We start from the raw sequence: 21,700 nt of genomic DNA, 5'->3' as shown, positions 1-21,700 counted from the left end.
GCGGATCATGAGGTCAGGAGTTCGAGACCATCCTGGCCAACATGGTGAAACCCCGTCTCTTAAAAATAGAAAAATTAGCTGGCCATGGTGGCGCACGCCTGTAATCCCAGGTACTCAGGAGGCTGAGGCAGGAGAATCGCTTGAACCTAGGAGGCGGAGGTTGCAGTGAGCTGAGGAGATTGAGCCACTGCACTGCAGCCTGGCGACAGACCGAGACTTCATCTCAAAAAAAAAAGAATAGGGCCAACCTCAGAGGTGGAAATGGGCGGAGGGAAGAGTAGCAAGCAGAGGGAATGAGCGGCGTGAATTACAGTGAGAGCATCAGCAAATGGAACGGCAAGACGTAGGGGCCAGTAGACTAAACCCATCGTGTTGCTTATATTCTAAAGTCTTAACGTCGAATATTTTAAAACTAGGAATAGATCATTTTACTCTAACAAAAAAGTAAAGAGCATTTACCTCCAGTTGGAAATTTCTTGGCTCGTTCCTCATAGAACCATTCTCCAGTTTTTATTTTGACATTCCTGAAAAAATGAGCAGAAAGGAAGCTTCAGAAAGAGAAGATATGAATAGTGCTATATTAACCCCTTTTAAGGGTTACATAAGGTCACAGAATATTAGTCTTGCGATGGACCTCAGCAATAAATTTCCTGGCTTAAACCCCTAACTTTACAGATTCCCCATAGAGGCGAAGTAATTTCAGTATCAGCAGCAAAGCCACGCAACTCCCACCCTCATGTGTTTTATCTTGCATGTCATATGTACGTTCAGTTTATAATATGTGAATACATTAAGCATATTAACATATACTTGTGCCTGGCACAAATCCAGTACTTAATGTTTTGTGAACAAATACACAAAGAGAAACAAAATTATTGTCATCAAAATGACCAATGTATCGGCCAGGCACGGTGGCTCACGCCCGTAATCCCAGTTCTTTGGGAGGCTGAGGTGGGGGGATCACTTAAGGTCGGGAAGTTGAGACCAGTCTGGCCAACATGGCAAAACCCTGTCTCTACTAAAAATACAAAATTAACTGGGCATGGTGGCACATGCCTGTAATCCCAGCTACTCGGGAGGCTGAGGCAGGAGAATTTCGCTTGAACCTGGGAGGCAGAGGTTGCGGTGAGCCGAGATCACGCCATTGTACTCCAGCCTGGGCAACAGAGCAAGCCTCCATCTTAACAACAACAACAACACAAATGACCAATGTATCATGTCGATGGTGGGAAGCTCTGGCATGAATGACGGGCTACAGGAAAACTCGATGCTATGCATTGGCCTTTGAGGGACATCAGCTGTAGGTTAAACTAAGGTTAGTTTGTATTTACAACATGCACCAAGAGCCCACAGAGCAGGGTCACGTGAGAAGATTCTTGGGAGGACCTGAAGCATGGAATATGGGATCAATGTGTGTTGATGAAGATTTGGGGACTTAAATCTGAGTGGACCACTTGGTTTTTTTTTTTTGTTTGTTTTTTCGTTTTTTTCTGGTCGCCCAGGCTGGTGTGCAGTGGTGCAATCTCAAGTCACTGCAACCTCCACCTTGTGTGTTCAAGTGATTCTCCTGCCTCAGCCTCCAGAGTAGCTGGGACCCACCACCACACCCAGTTAATTTTTGTATTTTTAGTAGAGATGGGTTTTTGCCATGTTGGCCAAGCTGGTCTCGAACTCCTGACCTCAGGTGATCCGCCTGAGCAGACCACCTGTGAATCAGGGGAAAGGAGCCCTGCTTGGCCCGCTGGTCTGACAGCAGCTCCCTATGGCAGGACTTTAACTCTACCATCTTAGTCACACAGAAGGCACTCGAGATGCTAACTGCTCAAAACTGACGTCCTAACATGGGTTTTCCTCTTGGTTTTCTGGGGAATCCATACTCAACCTCAATCTATCTCAGAAAGGCAGAATTGTTAATATCCTTTTAGGATATAAAAAGGCAAACATGTAAATATTATAAGATATTCACATTCTTAAAATAATGTGCCACAAAACTGGCCAATTCCTTTGTTATGTGAATTTAAGAAAAAAATTAAAACTTCAACTCATGACTAATTCTCTTCTATAAATCACAGTACTGACTGAAATAAATTCTCCATTAGGTTCTTTTAGGCTATATATGAACTCAAGTGAATTTTTAAAAAAATTAATGCTTGCTAATGTAAGGAAAATCACAAATATATGTCAATATACACATTTTTCGAAATATCCTTTCTCTATGAAGTGCTAGTAATTGTCAGAAGACATCAACCAACTTTCTCTCCATCTGGTTAGACACTACTATTTTCTGATTAGTACATAAATGATTACTATCAATACTTAGTGACTAGAACAAGGAAAATATAGAGAGAGCATTTAAGAATTTCATAACAGAATTTTTTTTTGAGACAGGGTCTGGCTCTGTTGTTGAGGCTAGAGTGCAGCGGCGCGATCTCGGCTCGTTGCAATCTCCGCCTCCCGGGCTCAAGCAATCCTCCCACCTCAGCCTCCTGAGTAGCTGAGACTAAAGGCACACGCTACCGCACCTGGATGATTTTTGTGTGTTTTTTTTTTTGTAGAGACAGGGTTTTGCTATGTTGCCCAGGCTGGTCTCAAATTCCTGAGCTCAAGTGATCCACCTGCCTTGGCCTCCCAAAGTGCTGGGATTACAGGCACGGGCCACCGTGTCTGGCCTATAACAGAATTTTTATAATCATCACTACCATTCAGAACCAAAAATATATAAAATGTACAACTGAGATACGTCTCTAGAGAGACAGGGAAAAGTTTACATCCATAGTCAGAAACTCAATTATCTAATCCCCTAAATCAACACAAAACACCTTAAGGCAATCTCTGCTTCTAGGCAGAAATTTTCCCCTGGAGCAGAAAATTCCCCCTTGTGGGAAGCAGAACATCAAAAAATCAGGGCAAGTCTAGAGGGAGCCGTGGGTGGTAAATCCCATGCCTTTGAAGGACCTCTCCATATTCAATTTCTGAAGATGCCTCTTCAGTCCCGGCAAACAGCTCAAGGTCTAACCCTTAGAGGAGGGGACAGGAAAGCAAATCCAAAGGGCAGGAATTACAAGGTCCCTACCTGATAAACGCACCTTACTTGCAGAATTGCTTTTCTGTTAAGTGACCCATTTCAGCTCATCTACTCTCTCACGTGCTCCAGCCCGTTACCATTGGGCCCAAAATATCCATATCTGAGACGCTATAGTCGACTGAGCTGATCAGACAGGGGGACAACGTCGGTAAGTAAACATACACACAGACACACAATCGCAGAAAATGAAAAACAGCTGAGGAGAAGGAAGAGCGAAAGGTGAAAGCACCTAAGTGAATGAACATTGCAAATCACTGAAAGGACTCCAGCCCTGGTTTCAGAACCTACACAAGAAGCAGATAAATTAAAATCCTAGTCACCCAGCGTGAATCATCTAATATAACCATCTAATCTCATTTAATCCCAACTGATTACTTGCACAGTTTAAGCAGGAGCTAATTTGGCATACAGAGATTTGGACACAAACTCGAGGATCTCTTGGGCCTATCTGTGATTAAAGAATAGAAGGATAAAAATACCACAGTATTTTTTATCCCTAAACCATATGACAACCAGCACTTTTTGCATTTGAGGCTGTTTCCTTTGAATACTAGGTTTGGCCCAGGTCTCCATTACCCTTGCTTGCAAAATCAGCGGCTTCATAAGCAATTATTCCACAATATCTTTTGTAAGGACTCACTGTCTACACTAATCCCAAGATTTTTGTTTGTTTGCTTTTTGCTTTGAGACAGGGTCTCATTCTATGGCTCAGGCTGGAGTGCAGTGGCGTAATCTCAGCTCACTGCAGCCTCAACCTCCTAGGTTCAAGTGATCCTCCCTCCTCAACCTCCCAAGTAGCTGGGATTACAGGCATGTGCCACCACGCCTGGCTAAGTTTTGTGTTTTTTGTAGAGACAGGGTTTCACTATGTTGGCCAGACTGGTCTTGAACTCCTGGCCTCAAGTGACCTGCCTGCCTCGGCCTCCCAAAGTGCTGAGATTACAGGTGTGATCTCACCACACCCGGCCTAATCCCAAGTTTACAAAGGAGGACCACTCATTGTCCTCAGAGTCTATGATCGAGGTGGTAGATCCTGCAGTCTCTGTCCATGTTAGGGGCCAACACAGGGTAGTGTGATTCATTAGTAACCAAAGAAAGTATCTAGCACTTCTTCCCAGATGTTTAACTCAGAATGAGGTTATGAAAGTTTCTTGAAAGATTTAATGAGTTCAGCAATAAATTTGTGCCCTTAAACTTTTCAGAATCATGACTGACTTCTTTAAAATTTTTTCAATCAGCCCATAAATATATCTCAAAAGGCGAAAGCCTAGGGTGGCGGGGAGAGCCGAAGCTCTAGAATCAGGACACCTGACCCATGACGGACCTTCACATGAACTACGTGGGAATCACTAGAATTATAAACGCCAAGCACTGGATGCCTAGATGGCTCTTAGGAAACTTCTGGGGGTTTCAGCCTCCATTTTCACAGCCCTGAATTCTGCTAATGCTGTCATTTCATTATCAAAGCAGACATAACTGTTGAAAAACACTTTGCAAATTCTACACACAAATGTTCAACAATAAGATGAATGGAAGACCCCACCAGAAAATATTTTGACCTCATTACTAACACCAAGCAGTTAGCCAAACACACATGTTGTAATGCATTTTGCATCTAAATTGTTTGCATCTGCAGCTGGCTAAGCTGCTGCATCTATGCTCTATGTTCCAAGAAAAGTCAGCATGATGTCCCTAGAGTTGCTTAATGTATTTTCACCATTCAACTGACAAGAGGTAGAAAACTGGTCTGCATAGCCAGGATTCTTCAAATCCCTAAAGAAGCATATGTCCTGTGCAGAGCTGCTCTCCAACCAGTACCCCAGTGGCAAGGAAGTCTCCAGACAGCCCTTCAGACACATGAGCTACAAAAACTTCAAATCAAGAAGTCGCATCGGTGGGACATGTCTAGAATCTCAGCACTTTTGGAGGCCGAGGCAAGAGGACTGCTTGAATGTAGGAGTTCCAGACCAGCCCAGGCAACATCCCTACCAAAAACACAAAAATTCGCCAGACATGGTGGTGCAAGCCAGTAGTCCCAGCTCCTCAGGAGGCTGAAGTGGGAGGATTGCTTGAGCCCAGGAGGCGGAGGTTACAGTGGGCCGAGATTGCACCACTGCACTCCAGCCTGGGAAACAGTGCGAGACAGTATCTCAAATAAAATTAAAAAAAAAATAATAATAAAAGCAGCAGCAGCAAAAGCCACATATTGTAAAACTGAGATCAACCTAATTTTTTCATGATAGTTTGTCCAATTGCACAGTAATTCCCAGCTAAATTAGTCCTATGCATGTGTACAGTTGGATTTTTATTTTTTTATTTCAAATAGTCGGTTTTTTTTTGAGATGGAGTTTCATTCTTGTCACCCAAGCTGGAGTGCAATGGCACGATCTCGGCTCACTGCAACCTCTGACTCCAGGGTTCAAGCAATTCTCCTGCCTCAACCTCCCTATTAGCTGAAATTATAGGCACCTGCCACCACAACCAAGTTTTGTGTTTTTAGCAGAGATTGGGTTTCGCCATGTTAGCCAGGCTGGTCTCGAACTCCTGACCTCAGGTGATCCACCCGCCTCGGCCTTCCAAAGTGCTGGGATTATAAGCGTGAGCCACTGTGACCGGCCCTTCTTCAACTAGTCTTGCATCTAAAATGGTTCACAGTTACAAAGCCAAACACTCGTTTTTTCCACCAGCTCAACTGATCTGATTTCGACATCCTTACAGGAAAAAAAGACCGATCATTGTGATTGAATCCTAGGTAACTATCAAAGGAGTCAGAGAATCAAGATGAAGATAAAGAAAGGGTTTTTATCAAGCTGCTACCAACAGTTCTTACAAAACACGAATAACTCTAGCCCTTGCTTAACCTCAGAGAGAAGGCAAGTGTCCCCCTCTGTCACACCCAGCGCTATATTCACAGCTACAAGCTCTGGCCAGGCACATGGCAGCCCCAGTGAATGAATGAATATCCTCCCCTCTGCAGGGGGGCATCCTTAGAATTAAAGGGACAAGGTGGGATCCAAAATAGCTGTAGCCCTGTAGCAGTGTGCACTGAAATTGAGTGGGTATCACACCCTTTAACTGTGTTGGGCAGGGCCACACACTGAAGGACCAAGCAGAAACTCTACATGAGGGAAGGGGGCTGGGAGGGGAGACAACAGGGAGGGGTGGGCATTGTGCTTTACCACAGGATACACGCCCATTTTAAAGCACTAAAATGATCAACATTAAACACTGCACAGGTCAAAACAAACAAGGCCTGTGCCCTATCATCTGTCGTCTGTTGATGTCAATTTTGTGACTCCTGGTCTGTTACATCAGATAACCAGTCAATGAAAGTAAGAAAAATTACATTGCAGCTGGAGAGAGCTGTACTTGTTTAAGGCCTTGACGATAAAAATGGTTAGATGCTGTGCACCGACCTGTCCTCTCCCTGTAGACCTAAGAAGCAGGATCCACCATGACAGAGGGGTGATGAGAAGGCCGAAAGCAGGAGCACACGCTCTCTGTGGGCAACCCCTCAACCTGGCTTTCTAAAGAGACAACTAAGAACTTCGGATAAAATGCCACAGGCAGGCCAGGCGCGGTGGCTCAAGCCTGTAATCCCAGCACTTTGGGAGGCCGAGACGGGTGGATCACAAGGTCAGGAGATCGAGACCATCCTGGCTAACAAGGTGAAACCCCGTCTCTACTAAAAAATACAAAAAACTAGGCGGGCGAGGTGGCGGGCGCCTGTAGTCCCAGCTACTCGGGAGGCTGAGGCAGGAGAATGGCGTAAACCCGGGAGGCGGGGTTTGCAGTGAGCTGAGATCCGGCCACTGCACTCCAGCCTGGGCGACAGAGCGAGACTCCGTCTCAAAAAAAAAAAAAAAAAAACCGCCACAGGCAGTGTACATGGAATCCAGAAGACCAGGGCAGCAGCCTCTGCGACCGTGCATCTCTGTGGAACCAGAGGGAACTTCCAGAAAGCAATCAGCCTCCAAAAACATCTAAGACTCACCCCTGAGGAAAAGAAACAGCAAGATAGAAAGAAGAGCCCGGATGAAGAGACGGCGGGACTACAATAAGGGAATATTTCATAAACTAACCAAGCCAAAGCAGAACGAACTCTGTTTTATCAGCAGAAAAGAGCAGAACTGGCAGGCTGGAAAGTTGAATCTGTAAGGCTGACTTGGCAGAGACACTTGCCAGAATGTGAAAGAGAAAGAAAAATACATTAAATGTTGAGAGAGATTATCATTACTATTATTATTATTATTATTATTTTGAGACATAGTCTCACTCTGTTGCCCAGGCTGGAGTGCAGTGGTACAATCTCGGCTCACTGCAACCTCCACCTCCCAGGTTCCAGCGATTCTTCTGCCTCAGCCTCCCTAGTAGCTGGGACTACAGGCATGTGCCACCATGTCCAACTCATTTTTGTATTTTCAGTAGAGACAGGGTTTCACCATGTTGGTCAAGCTGGATTTGAATTCCTGACCTCAAGTGATCCGCCCACCTCGGCCTACCAAAGTACTGGGATAACAGGCGTGAGCCACCACATCCAGCCTGAGGGAGAAGATTATTAATACAAAGAGAAAAGGAAGGCAACTTATGCCTTCAAAGCCATTCCTGGCTGGGCACAGCGGCTCACACCTGTAATTCCAGCACTTTGGGAGGCCGAGGCGGGTGGATCATGAGGTCAGGAGATTGGGACCATCCTGGCTAACATGGTGAAACCCCGTCTCTACTAAAAATACAAAAAGTTAGCCCGGCCTGGTGGCGGGTGCCTGCAGTCCCAGCCTGGGCAATAGAGCAAGACTCGGTAGCAAAGGAAGAAAAAAAAAAGTACTCCATAAATTTCTACTTTTTTTTTTTTTTTTCTTTTTGAGATTGAATCTGTCACCCAGGCTGGAGTGCAGGGTCATGATCTTGGCTCACTGCAACCTCTGCCTCCTGGGTTCAAGCGATTCTTGTGCCTCAGCCTCCCAAGTAACTGGGATTGCAGGCGCTCGCTACTGCGCCAGGCCTAATTTTTGTACTTTTAGTAGAGATGGGGTTTCACCATGTTGGCCAGGCTGGTCCCAAACTCCCAACCACAAATGATCCACCCGCCTTGGCCTCCCAAAGTGCTGGGATAACAGGCATGAGCCTCCGTACCTGGCCAGCAATGTTAAAAGTAGGATTTAGTGGGAAAAAAAGAAATAAGGTTTTGAAACAAGAAACAGTCAGTAGACAAATGTCATCTTAACCTTGGCACCCAGCTAAAATCTTTCCTTGCCAACTCTCCTGTACCACACTTGGCATTCAATTTCTTTTCAGTCTTTTGTAGAGTTAGACCTTTTACTCACTTGAAGAATAGACACATTTTCAAGAGGGAGGGTGATTTATCCCATTCTCATACACTAGTTATTTGCCTTTGTGAATAGAAAATGATGATTCAATATTTTATCAAAACATGGGATTATAAAAATACTGGGAGTACCAGTCTGAAATTTAAAAGATTACATTTTCTAAACTCTGGGAAGTTTACTTTAGGCAGAAACATAATTAGAATAGAACTTCCTTTGAAATGTCACTTGATTTTCAATAAAAATTATTTCATGCAATGCAGAAAATACAATGCATCATCCTGTAACAATATCTTTTGTTGTTGTTGTTGTTTTTGAGACGGAGTCTCGCTCTGTTGCCCAGGCTGGAGTTCAGTGGCCGGATCTCAGCTCACTGCAAGTTCCACCTCCCGGGTTTATGCCATTCTCCTGCCTCAGCCTCCCGAGTAGCTGGGACTACAGACGCCCGCCACCTCGCCCAGCCAGTTTTTTTGTTTTGTATTTTTTAGTAGAGACGGGGTTTCACCTTGTTAGCCAGGATGGTCTCAATCTCCTGACCTCGTGACCCGCCCGTCTCGACTTCCCAAAGAACAGTATCTTTACATCTAAGTCCTGATCTGAAATACCAAATGACAACAACAACAACAAAACCTTTTTAAGTTGTTTTGGAGACGAGGTCTCGCTATGTTGGCCAGGCTGGCCTCAAACTCCTGGGCTTATGTGATCCCCCCGTTTGGGCATCCCATGAGTAACTGGGACCACAGGCATGCACACCACATCCATGACCTCGTGGATGACCCCATCCAGCTTACCTCCCTTTTAATACATTTCAAGGTCTTATTTTAACCACTACTGCTCCGCAGCAATCACTCAAGACCCAACCTGAGAACTAAGAACACAATAATCAAATGCCAAGGTCTGGATCAATTTTTCAACCGAACACACTTAAGCTACTCTTTGTTGGCATCAGCTGTGGTACAAGAGACAAATTTGAGCAATCCAGAAAGGTAGCCTGAAATCACCAGTATCACCTGCTGCAACTTGAAACCTTCTGTTCTAATGATGGTATATAAGCTCTGCTGCACCTTTATTATTGTTAAAATATTTGCAACTTACAGAATTCTCTGCACAAACCGATTTGGTTGTAAAGCACCTGACTGGCGGCAAAATGTTGCTAACGAAACAGGCAGTGTGTCCACAGATATCTGAAACTGAAGAATCATCAAATTGTTGTGGTCACAGCAATTACAAAGCATGAAAAGAAGATCACAATTTGAAGGAAACAAGTCTGAACAAGAGTAATTCCTCAGCAGTCTTAGGGGAGAAGAGCAGGTTTCTATTACACATGGAATTTGTTACCGCATAGTATATTAGTTTTAACAGAAAAAAATTCATGCAAAAATAAATCATCAAGCTTAACCTTATTTTTTAAAGGAAGCTAAAACAAACATATACAAAGCATAGTGTCCTCCTTGATATTTCAACTTAATTGTTACCATCTGCCCTTTCACTGCAGGAATTGTCCACATATTCCACGGGAAGAAACATCGGTGGAAAACAAGGATGTTTCTGCTTTTAACTTCTTTGTTTCTCCTACCAAGTCACCCTTTTCTGATTGGCCCCTGCTGAGGACAACATGCCGCCCCTTCACTACTGAAAGCAATTTTCCTTTGTTTTTCCAGGTCCTTTCCAATGTGCCTTTGATTACTGGGCTCTTTCTGTTCCTTCTTTGGTTCTCTGATGCCCCGTGATCCAGTTCAGCATGCCAAGCGACCTGTCTGGCCAGTCCTCAGAATCACTTTTCACCTTTCTCTTTTATCCCCTGTAACCGAGGTCCATCCTCCCCTTTTCCTATCTCTCCCATTCTCCATCACCATTGCCACCAGCCTCCTCCCTCGGTGCCTCTCATTCGCTGCAACAACTCTCAGGTACCTTCCGCCCTCCTGATGTTGCCCTGCAGAACACGCAGACTTTCGGCATGGTGTTTGCTTGGCAAAGAGCACATACTCAGACTCCAGTTCCTACTGCTTCGGAGGCAAGCTCTTGTGAGTGGCTTTTAAGACTCTGCCAACCAGGCGCAGTGGCTCACGTCTATAATCCCAGCCCTTTGGGAGGCCAAGGCAGGTGGATCACCTGAGGTCAGGAGTTTGAGACCAGCCTGCCCAACATGGTGAAACCCCATCTCTACTAAACATACAAAAATTAGCCGGGTGTGGTGGCAGACGCCTGCAATCCCAGCTACTCGGGAGGCTGAGGCAGGAGAATCGCTTGAACCCGGAGGCAGAGGTTGCAGTGAGCCGAGATCACGCCATTGCACTCCAGCCTGGGTGACAGAGCAAAACTCCAAAAAGAGACTCTGCCCTCCCACGACAAGGCTCCCAGCAGGCAGGAGAGGACTGAAGATTCAGAGGGAGGCCTGGGGTCCCCGGGGACCTGAGTTGCCATCTTCACTCTGTTCTTATTGATATGACCATGGACAAACCATCTTGTGTCTCTAATCCTCCACTTTCTCAACTGTAAAATGAGGATGAAAGTAGTAGCTACCCCATACAATTGTTTTAATCTTTTAATAAAACATTAAAAGAATATTCCATCTGTGACAATATTTAGAAGGGGTTTTCAAATCTCAGGGTCTCTGATGACTCCCATTCACCCCAGCCTAGCAATCCTCCCTTCTCCGAAGTTCTGTGATGTCCTTGTGCACCGTCTCCCCCAGCAGACGGACTCACCCCTCTAGTGTTTTCACAGAGCTCAGGGCCAGTTCATTCTTGCTTTGAACAACGGGAGTCTAAGCCAAGTCGGTTCTTTATTGTTTTCAAAATGGGGAGTGCAAAAACACCAATTCCATGTTAAAACTGGTCTTAAAACCCCTAACACAAAGTTATTACCATAAACGTAGATTCAGTCTGTTACTAATGGAAATTAGTAACATGAATGTTCTGGAAGTCGTCTTGAGCCACTCAGCCTGCCTCATCTGTCCCTCTCTGAGCCCCCAGGGACCTTGGCAGCTTGGCACTCAGTAGTTCTCCAAGAGAAACCTTTCCCTGAAGACAGAAACTGTATCTGAAATGTCCCCTGGAACCTCTCTACACAAGGTCACGGCCAGCACCTGCCACAGGCCTCTTGTTCTGCAGCAACCCCTGAGTTGTTGGTTGGTTTTGGTCTTTGGTACACTAGCACTTCCTCTTTCTTGATTTTAAAAAACGATTTTCCTCACCCTGCTCCCGCCACGGATCTACTTTTTCTTGAGGAATGAGCCTGAAACGAAGGAAGAAGCAGGGGAGACACTGATTGGGGTCAAAAACCTTTTCTAGGTCCCCATATGTGCGACAGTTATGAATGTCAAGATTCTAAAGTTTTATACAGTCTCATCTTTGTTTTGGTCCTACAAGGAGGAGGACAGCCCAGACTGGGTAAAGTTGGACAGAGGACAGAGGCTCTCTCCCCTCCCGACTTCTCCTGTTAATGCACTCATAGTAATGCAATGACCTGAGGTATTTTGAAAACCACCCTCTTTTCAAAATAAGGAAGCTGGGGTTTTAGAAGTCGTATTTCATGTACTTAGAGGGTAAAGTTACAGTGCCAGGGACACAGTGCTCACTAGGGCAGAGATTTCAACACTGTCAGCTTCCTGGGAGATTGCCGCAGACCTTGTCTTCTTGTTTTGATTTTTTGTTTACAGTTGATTGTTAGAAGAAGACAAAACGCTGAGAAATGTAACACCCTGTCCAGCAATGTTTATCATTAGACTTCAAATACATATGGTTGATTGAAATGGGGAAGAAGATCCTGAGGCCTTTCTAGAGATGATTTGGAATTGCCCCCTATGCTGCCAGGGCAGCTCGCAGTAATTATGTTTTGCTCTCAGGCAAGGAAAAGCCTGAAGGACAATGGCTTCAGCAAACCAAAGGAACATGAGAAGAGAAGGCTAATTCTGCCACCGTCCGTGTGACTTGGCACGCTGTGAGCGAAACGGACGGGATGCAGTTCAAAAGCAAAGAAATCGGGCTGAACCACTTCACCCCTCTGGCTAGATGACTCAAATACAGTAAGTCTTGCTAAGGGACAGGACACTTAAGTAGATGAACGCCAGGGCGTGCGTTAAACACAACCTTCCCGATTTAGTGGGGAGAAACCCCAGCCACGATGCCCACACTGTGTAAGTGCCTCCCACAGTCTTTGTCCCTGGAGCTCTCACAAATCTGTGACAATATTTAGAAGCGGTTTTCAAATCTCCAGGTCTCTGATGACTCCCATTCACACCAGCCTAGCAATCCTCCCTTCTCCAAAGTTCTGTGATGTCCTTGTGCACCGTCTCCCCCAGCAGACGGACTCACCCCTCTAGTGTTTTCACGGAGCTCATGGCCAGTTCATTCTTGCTCTGAACAACGGGAGTCTAAGCCAAGTCAGTTCTTTATCGTTTTCAGAATGGGGAGTGCAAAAACACCAATTCCATGTTAAAACTGGTCTTAAAACCCCTAACACAAATTTATTACTATAAACGTAGAATCAGTCTGTTACTAATGGAAAGCATGTCCATTTCTTTACCTGAGTATCAAAGACAGGTCAGCTTGCCTCCTTCAAAAAGGTGGTATTTAAGGCCGGGCGCGGTGGCTCAAGCCTGTAATCCCAGCACTTTGGGAGGCCGAGGCGGGCGGATCACAAGGTCAGGAGATCGAGACCACAGTGAAACCCCGTCTCTACTAAAAATACAAAAAATTAGCCGGGCGCGGTGGCGGGCGCCTGTAGTCCCAGCTACTCAGGAGGCTGAGGCAGGAGAATGGCGGGAACCTGGGAGGCGGAGCTTGCAGTGAGCCGAGATCGCGCCACTGCACTCCAGCCTGGGCAACAGCGTGAGACTCCGTCTCAAAAAAAAAAAAAAAAAAAAAGTGGTATTTAAAGCCTCAAAGGATTACTCCAATGTTCCCTACATTATAATTTACTCCACTGGTACTGAAGGAGATAAATTAAGTGCTAAGAAAATGACAGCACTTAGTGAAGAGATCCAAATGAATCTGAACTCCTGGGTTAGCCCATCTTTAGACTTAACAAACTTTTGTTGTTTAAACAGGTTCTCACTCTGTTGCCCAGGTTGGAGTGCAGTGGTACGATCACAGCTCACTGCAGCCTCGACCTCCCAGGTTCAAGTGATCCTCTCATCTCAGCCTCCCAAGTAGCTGGGACTACAGGTATGCACCACCACACTTGGCTAATTCTTGTATTTTTTGTAGAGACAGAGTCTCACTACGTTGCCCAGGCTGGACTCAAACTCCTGGGCTCCAGCAATCCACGCACCTCGGCCTCCCAAAGTGTTAGGATTAACCTCATGAACCACCGCGCTTGGCCCAAACTTCTGTAAACGAAAAAAAATGTTGCTATATGATAAAATTTATTTTTGGATGAAGATAACTTCTAAGGTTAGAAAGGTAGCTCCCTATCAGGCACTCGGTACACATTCACTGGCTGAAGGTGAGGAGTGAGCGCTCTCTTTAGGGGCGGTTTGTAAAGAGGCCTCCTCCCAGACCTGAGTCAGTGGGAGGGATCCAACCACCGGCCGTGCTCACCTGTCCTCGAAGCACACCGTGCACTTCCAGGCATGGGTCCCCCTCAGGAACACTCGGCAATGGGCGCACACGCGGTGGCTGCAGCCCCGGCACACGGCGCCCCGGTGCAGCAGGAGCCCCAGCACCCTCTGGCAGCGCGCACAGCACTTCTCTTTGTACTCCTGGTCCGTGCTCTTCGCTCCTTTCCACCGGAGATGCTGCAGGTGCGTTTTCAGTTTCCTGCAGCCCACAAAGTTAAAGAAGATACTATTGGATGGAACACCCAACCCCAGGCTACAGGGCAAGAGCCCAGAGGGTATCCCCCATGGCAAGGGAAGGGGCTTTGGCATTTGACATCCCTGGGCTCCCACATGGCTGTGCGAACTGGGCTCCCACTCAATGTCTCAGAGTCGAGGCTCAAGGGTTTCCTCAACCGTGAAACAGGCGAGGTAAGGTACGACCTTACCTCTACTCCCAGGGTTGCTGTGAGGACTAAATGGCAAAGTATAAATAACATGCCTGGTGCAGAGAAGCTCCCCGCTAGATCCATCCCTTCCTGCCCAAAGGCTGTTAAGATAGTAAGCAAGAATAGTGAAACGAGAGGAAAAGACACCGAAAACAGCATCCATTCCAATCTGCAAGGCATGGAACGATCCAGAAATACACAGCATATATCCCTGCTATTGGTATAAGTTACCCAATAAAATCAACTGATGCTATGCTTTTGCTACGTTTTTGTTGTTGTTGTTGTTGTTGTTTTAATGAGTGGTCAGCTCACTCCCCTAGACAAATAGCCATAGTGCAAAGAGACATTGTATTGGACCAAAAAGGCGTCATTTACCGGCATACTCTTTTATGAATGTCTGTGATACCTACTTGTAGAAGAGATGAGCCAATCCCAAGAAACAAGATGACATCAGAAATGCACTTTAAAATGCAACTTTCAGGATCTACCCTAGAATTAGTACCCTTTGAGATACAACTTCGTTACCACTATGTCTATGTCACCTTGTTAATATTCAAAATGATGTCTCTAAATCACTGAAAGATCTTTCATCATCAAATAAAACTTCACTTTTCTCACTGTATTGTAGTTTTTTATTTTCTTTTTCTTTCTTTCTTTTTTTTTTTTTTTTTTTTTTTTGAGACAGAAATCTCGCTCTGTCACCCAGGCTGGAGTGCAGTGACGCGATCTCGACTCACTGCAAGCTCCACCTCCCACGTTCAAGGGATTCTCCTGTCTCAGCCTCCCGAGTACCTGGGATTACAGGCACCTGCCACCATGCCCAGCTAATTTTTGCATTTTTAGGAGAGACAGGGTTTCACTATGTTGGCCAGGCCAACATAGTGCTGGGATGACAGGTGTGAGCCACCGTGCCCAGCCTGTATTATAGTTTTTAGCGGAAGAAAGTTTACAAGTACACTTAGAGAGCTCTGAAGTAACAGAGAGGATGAAGCAAGAATACTATACCAGAAAATTCCCCTCACTCCTCAAGCATTTGGTTGTCCAAAGTTTTGTTTTCTAATGTGTTCTGCCATTAGAAACCAAACCCTCACTTCCTCCATAGACGCTGATAAAAAGCGCCAACCTGTTTAAAGATGGATCTTGACAGCTAAGGCTGAACACGGCTCTGATAGAGTTCAGCACACTTTTCTAAATGTTAACCCATATCAAACGGCCCAGGCAGCTTAGAGACAGACAGGGAAGAAGTTCCCTGTTGGCAAACCGGTCAGGAAACAGGCTAAGCAGGTTCATATTTTATGCTCTCCCCCCTTTCCTCAAAGCCAGCTGGGAAGCAAAAGCAAGCAAAGAAAAAAGACAGTGCTGGATTCCATCAGATTTGCTGCTTCTGAACTGCTTTCTTTGCTTTTCTTTACACCTTCAGGCACCGTCAAAAATGAGGTAGGAAAACCCTTAACCCGAGGTCTTTCCCTAAATAAGTGGTAAACTAGAAGCCTGAAAATGTCCCTTGAATGATTCCCACCAAGTCGGCAAACAGACAAGCAGATGGCAAACAGCAAACTCACCGCCCAAACGCACTGTTTTAAATGAATAACAAGAGCGGCCTCCCTTGTCCCAGGCATCCTCTACGTTGAGCTACATAAGGAGGATCATCTCCACCAACAGCCCTTTGTTAGGACCCTTCTCAGTCATGAAGCCCAGCAGCAGGTGGGTAGCGATTTGGAAGCAAGCAGCATCAGAGACGGAGTGGCAGGCCCCAAGCAGAGAAAGCTAAAACCCCAAGTGACCCCACGGGAAGGACAGCCTACCGTATCCTCTCCTCCTCTGCGTTTTGAACCTCCTGGTCTCGGTACAGGACCTGGAGAATGGCCTCGCGTTCTAACTCCTTGAGAGCATTCAGATCTACTTCTTGGGCCATTTCTTCTCCCTTTTCGTTGACCCAGGTTGGAAGAGCTTCACTCCATGGACCAAGCGCTCGCGCCCTGCAGATGAGCGGCGGAGGCCAGCTGCAGCCAGCCTTGTTTAAAGAGCTCCCTCTCCTATTTCACTGGCGACTGTTTTGCTTGTGGCTCTTTTTTCCTTTTTAACTGTGTCATACTCCTTAGAAGAAGAAAGCCTCAAGAGGTTGTGTGTTGGTCGGAGTTACAGCTCGCAGAGCCTTGTGCCACCCGGGGGTGTCTTCACGGGGTTCTGCTGCAGCCGCTGACATCCATCTAAGACAAAAGCGTATCTTTTTTCTGAGGTTTCACCAGATAAATCATCCACAGCTGCAAGCAGATAATTTCTGCAAAACAGAAGTAATCTTCAAGCCAAGGAAATTTACAAATAGCAATGAAGAGTATCAGTGACTCATAGAAGCTAACCTTCCACTTAAGATGTTTCCAGGTCAGCAGGAACCATCATTAAAAGCCCAACTCCTTCAATACCTGTAGACAAGAAAACAAAAAAATGGCAACATTTTTCTTGGCTTAAGTATCTCTGCAGCATTACTTCCAAAAAGACAAAATATTCTACACAAACCCTTGCATTTTTTGCTCGTGGTGATAACGTAAACTTTTAAATTTCTTAAATAACCCTTCTCATATTTCTAAAAGCCTCAGACTTCCAAACTTGAATTTTCCTAATATGAATTCCGTAACTTCAGTGGCCAGAGGACATAAAAGTCTGGTTTAATGTACATTATCCTAATTGAAGACACATTGGAAAAATGGCATTCCCAACTGTTGGCTCTTACTTTTACAATTAACTTCAACACTCAGAAATGTTTTAATCAGTGAAGGAGGTATGAAGTGGCATCACCACAAGCTCAGTCTATCAATTATTTACCGTCTTGAATAAGTTTCATGAGCTGCCTTATGCATTTGCTCTTGTTTTTGTTTAATGACAGTTGAAAGGTTCTGCATACATCCTTTTATCCAGAGAATGCAGAAGATCAAATTAATATACTTCCTATAGTACCATTTTTGTTATTAAATCTATTATGAATCCCTGAGTGATAAGATATCCTTTCAATGCTTTAAAAGCTAAACTTCCGGCCGGGCGCGGTGGCTCAAGCCTGTAATCCCAGCACTTTGGGAAGCCAAGGCGGGCGGATCACGAGGTCAGGAGATTGAGACCATCCTGGCTAACCCGGTGAAGTCCCGTCTCTACTAAAAATACAAAAAACTAGCCGGGCGAGGTGGCGGGTGCCTGTAGTACCAGCTACTCGGGAGGCTGAGGCAGGAGAATGGCGTAAACCCGGGAGGCGGAGCTTGCAGTGAGCTGAGATCCGGCCACTGCACTCCAGCCTGGGTGACAGAGCGAGACTCCATCTCAAAAAAAAAATTTAAAAATAAATAAATAAATAAATAAATAAATAAATAAAATAAATAAAAGCTAAACTTCCTTTGCTGGGCTTCAAAAGAAATCCACATTATATTAATTTATGATCCATGGTAAATTAGTGAATGAGAGGTTAATAGAGCTCTAAGGTATCATTTCCTTTAAGCAAAGGTTCTTAACCTTTTTCTTAATCTTTGGTAGTCTGGTGAAGCCTATGTATTTAAATGCATAAAATAAAGTATGCTGTGTTACACAGGAAATTGATTATACTGAAATATTTTAAAATTATAATATAGTAATATATGTGTTCCTCGATACATGAAATATTAAGATCTAGCAGTGATCTAAGGACTCCCATAATTTCAAAGTAGTGATGAATAGAAACAATGTTTTGAGATAGCTACAACATGTCACGTGGTATGAAAATATCCGTGATTTCTGTTGGTGACAAAGTCACAAGTTCTGCTGATTCTACTGTGGTTTCTTGCCTATATCCATACTTTAAGGAAATGCTAAATTTGAGTTAAAGATTCATAAACATAAATATTTAATTTTTTCTCCATTCAAGTTCATGGGCCTATAGGCCAAGGATTGCGCAGTTAAGAAATTCAGTATTTGTCAGTTTCCCTATTGTAAAATAAAATTAAAATATATTGTTCATCCCAACTGCAGAGGTTGCATGAGGAACAGAAAACCCAGGGCTCTGAAAAGGGATGTTCTTGGCTTCTAGTCTGTGATAAAGCACACACAAGACCTGCTCTCCAAATGCCTCCTCTCTAGATGAAGGGAAAATCAGAAAGCAACAAGGACTTCAGGCTGTTACCTGGCTGGGCTGGGACCTGACTATGCCAGCAGGGATAAGGCCTCTTCCCTCCTTAGATCCAGGTTCCAGATGAACAGGTGGAACTAGCAGACCTCAGTGCCCCAAGGCTCTGAGTCTCTGGGAAAGAGGAAAGTAATAGAAAACAGTGTGTGACCAAGTGCCAAGTGGCAAGGTAGCCATCAAGTAGCAAATTAGCCATCAAGTCACCAACTGCATGAGCCCATTCTTCTCAACTTGCCCCTCAGTTCATGCTGTCTTCTTGTTTCCACTCCACTAATCGTACTACTGGGTCCAGAGCTATCTGGTTTGTCTAATTCTTGAGTTTTCATTTATTTATTTTGAAACAGGACCTCATTCTGTCACCCAGGCTGGAGTGCAGTGGTGTGATCATGGCTCACTGCAGCTTTGGCCTCCCAGGCTCAAGCGATCCTCTAGCCTCAGCCTCCTGAGTAGCTGGGACTACAGGTGCAGGCTACCATGCCCAGCTAATTTTTTCATTTTGTAGAGATGGGTTTCACCATGTTGTGCAGGCTGGTCTGGGCTCAAGCAGTCCTCCTGCCTCAGCCTCCCAAAGTGCTAGGTTTACAGGCCTAAGCCACTGCACCTGGCGTTCGAGTGTTTTTAGTGAAGAGTTTTTGCACCTGGCTGCAAACACGTGCTCTGTGCACTGTGCTTTCTTTTCATATGGCTGTTTGTGCTCCGCTCTCTGGCTGTGGTCTCCAGCACTCCAGGTAAGCAGGACCGCATAGCTGCAGTACTGGCTGGTAATGACACCACTCAGTGAATCTGGTGGGGGAATCTGAAATACTCAACTGCTCGCTCATTCAGGTGGCTAGGTCTTAACGCATTTCAGAAATACAGGGTTCAATGATCATTACAAAGCACTACCCTTACTTTCCCAAACCCATGCCTGTGGGTCCCAGGTGCAAGTGTGGGAAGCGCCCTTTCCACCACCGCTAAGAGGAAGCTCACGCTCCCCCTAGTGGCCATTCACTCTGCATTACAGAAAAATGAAATTCAGTTCATTTCCTGGATCCATTCATCCAGTCATTCAGTAAATATTTATTGAACACCCCAGGCGCTGTTCCAGGTTTTCTTTTTTCTTTCCATTTTTATTATTATTTTTTGAGACGGAGTCTTGCTCTGTCGCCCAGGCTGGAGTGCAGTGGTGCGATCTTGACTCACTGCAACCTCTGCCTCGTGGGTTCAAGCAATTCTCCTGCCTCAGGCTTCCGAGTAGCTGGGATTACAGGTGCCCGCCACCACGCCCGGCTAATTTTTGTATTTTTAGTAGAGACGAGGTTTCACCATGTTGGTCAGGCTGGTCTCGAACTCCTGACCTCAGGCCCTCGATCTCCCAAAGTGTTGGGATTATAAGCACGAGCCACCATGCCCAGCCTGTTCAAGGTTCTTGACTTGACTGACTGGTCATTTATACCCTATTCTACTTCTAACAAAAATATGATGCAGCTTACAATAAAAGCATATAGAAGACAGCTAAAGTAAGAGAGACAGTAGCAGCAAATGAAAAAGGACTGATAATTCTACTAAGAACAGGAAGTAAAACAGTGATCACTTGAGCCTTAAATGTATTTCTGACCTTCCTGGTAGCCAAGGCAAAGCAAAATGAAATGAAAAGAATGAAAAGTCAAGATGCTGTCTATAGCTTTAATACACTGAAAGAAATACAGAAAAACATCCTCAAGATGCAAATGACTAAGACAATATCCCAGGCACAGTGGCTCACACCTGTAATCCCAGCACTTTGGGAGGCCGCGGTGGGCAGATCAACTGAGGTCAGGAGTTGGAGACCAGCCTGACCAACATGGTGAAACCGTCTCTACTAAAAATACAAAATTAGCCAGGCTTGGCGGGGGCATACCTGTAATCCCAGCTACTCGGGAGGCTGAGGGAGAGGAATCACTTGAACCCGGGAGGTGGAGGTTGCAGTGAGCTGAGATCGCGTCATTGCACTCCAGCCTGGGCAACAAGAGTGAAACTCCATCTCAAGACAAAAAAAAAAAAAAAAGACTAAGATAATCAACTCCCTGGACAGTGGCTGGGCAGAAGATGCAAAACTGCACTTTCTGTATCAATATATATAGATCAATATAATGATCCTCTCAAAGGCAAGGATATAACACTTCATTGTAATTCATTGAAAAGTCTTTCAAATACAGACCAAAGCAGGATACTTTCTGGTGTTCACAGTTGCCTGGGACAGAGCTTAGAGAACTCAAGGTAAGTGTATGCTGCATCCATCCCATCATTGTTACTCTTCACTTTTAGAGACTTTGATCCTAGTTTCTCTAGACTTTGATTCTAGCTTCTATAAACCATGTCACTCAAGCACTTGGTTAGCACTTAGAACACCAACCAACCAACCCTATGGTTTAGCATCTACTGTGAGTAAAGCCTTCTATTGACAAGAATGACACATATTCTTTTTTTTTTTTTTTTTAAGATGGACTTTCGCTCTTGTCACCCAAGCTGGAGTGTAATGGCGCAATCTCTGCTCACTGCAACCTCCACTTCCCAGGTTCAAGTGATTCTCCTGCCTCAGCCTCCTGAGTAGCTGCGAATGCAGGGGTGTGCCTCCAAGCCTGGCTAATTTTTTTTTTTTTTTTTTTTTTTTGTATTTTTAGTACAGATGGGGTTTCACCATGTTGGCCAGGCTGGTCTCAAACTCCTGACTCCAGGTGATCCACCCACCTCAACCTCCCAAAATGCTGGGATTACAGGCATGAGCTACCACACCCGGCCGATGTACTCTTTTGTTTAACTTTGGAAGGTCCACTCCAAAAAATGGGTGACTTTTTGCAATGATGCAAGAGGTATAGCATAGAGCATCATCCTATGGTAGCATCAAGATTGACCAGAAACCTAGGAAGGTCATTTCTCTTTGGTTTCCAGTGTTCCTCTAGTGTCCCCCCGGCTTGATGGCGTTGGACATTTGATTGAACATGTTTGAACCACGGTTGCTTCATTTCACCGGGACTCACTACAGATTTTCAACAAGGGTAGTACCATACGCCCGTCTTTAGGAATGTGTGGAGTCTATTTGATTGTCACAGTGACAAATAACTATCTTGTATTTTCATGTAAATGTTGACAAGTCATTTAGGCAAAAAAAAAAAATTTAATTATCTAACAACAGAATTT

At 45.0% G+C, this 21,700-nt stretch overlaps 1 protein-coding gene across 15 annotated transcripts in view; it reads right to left on the bottom strand.

Moving 5' to 3' along the window:
* SYTL3 (synaptotagmin like 3) overlaps window positions 1-21,700 on the bottom strand; it is a 130,574-nt gene that overhangs the window by 93,069 nt on the left and 15,805 nt on the right. For 8 of the 15 annotated variants that reach the window (XM_077999601.1, XM_077999604.1, XM_077999609.1 and 5 more), the window contains exons 2-5: window positions 16,758-16,820; window positions 16,203-16,678; window positions 13,953-14,171; window positions 460-524 (exon numbers count right to left, since the gene is read on the bottom strand). In XM_077999601.1, coding sequence (XP_077855727.1) covers window positions 460-524; window positions 13,953-14,171; window positions 16,203-16,312 — 394 coding nt within the window. In that variant the 5' untranslated portion in view covers window positions 16,313-16,678; window positions 16,758-16,820. Of the gene's footprint in view, window positions 1-459; window positions 525-13,952; window positions 14,172-16,202; window positions 16,679-16,757; window positions 16,821-18,538; window positions 18,656-21,700 lie in introns of all 15 variants that reach the window. The other 7 variants (XM_077999600.1, XM_077999606.1, XM_077999608.1 and 4 more) reach the window with 1 other exon arrangement.

This window comes from Macaca mulatta, chromosome 4 (assembly GCF_049350105.2).
Source record: "Macaca mulatta isolate MMU2019108-1 chromosome 4, T2T-MMU8v2.0, whole genome shotgun sequence".
NCBI classification, from domain to species: Eukaryota; Metazoa; Chordata; class Mammalia; order Primates; family Cercopithecidae; genus Macaca; species Macaca mulatta.
The sequence above is the reverse complement of the archived record's forward strand: the minus strand, read 5'-3'. Positions and strand labels throughout refer to the sequence as shown.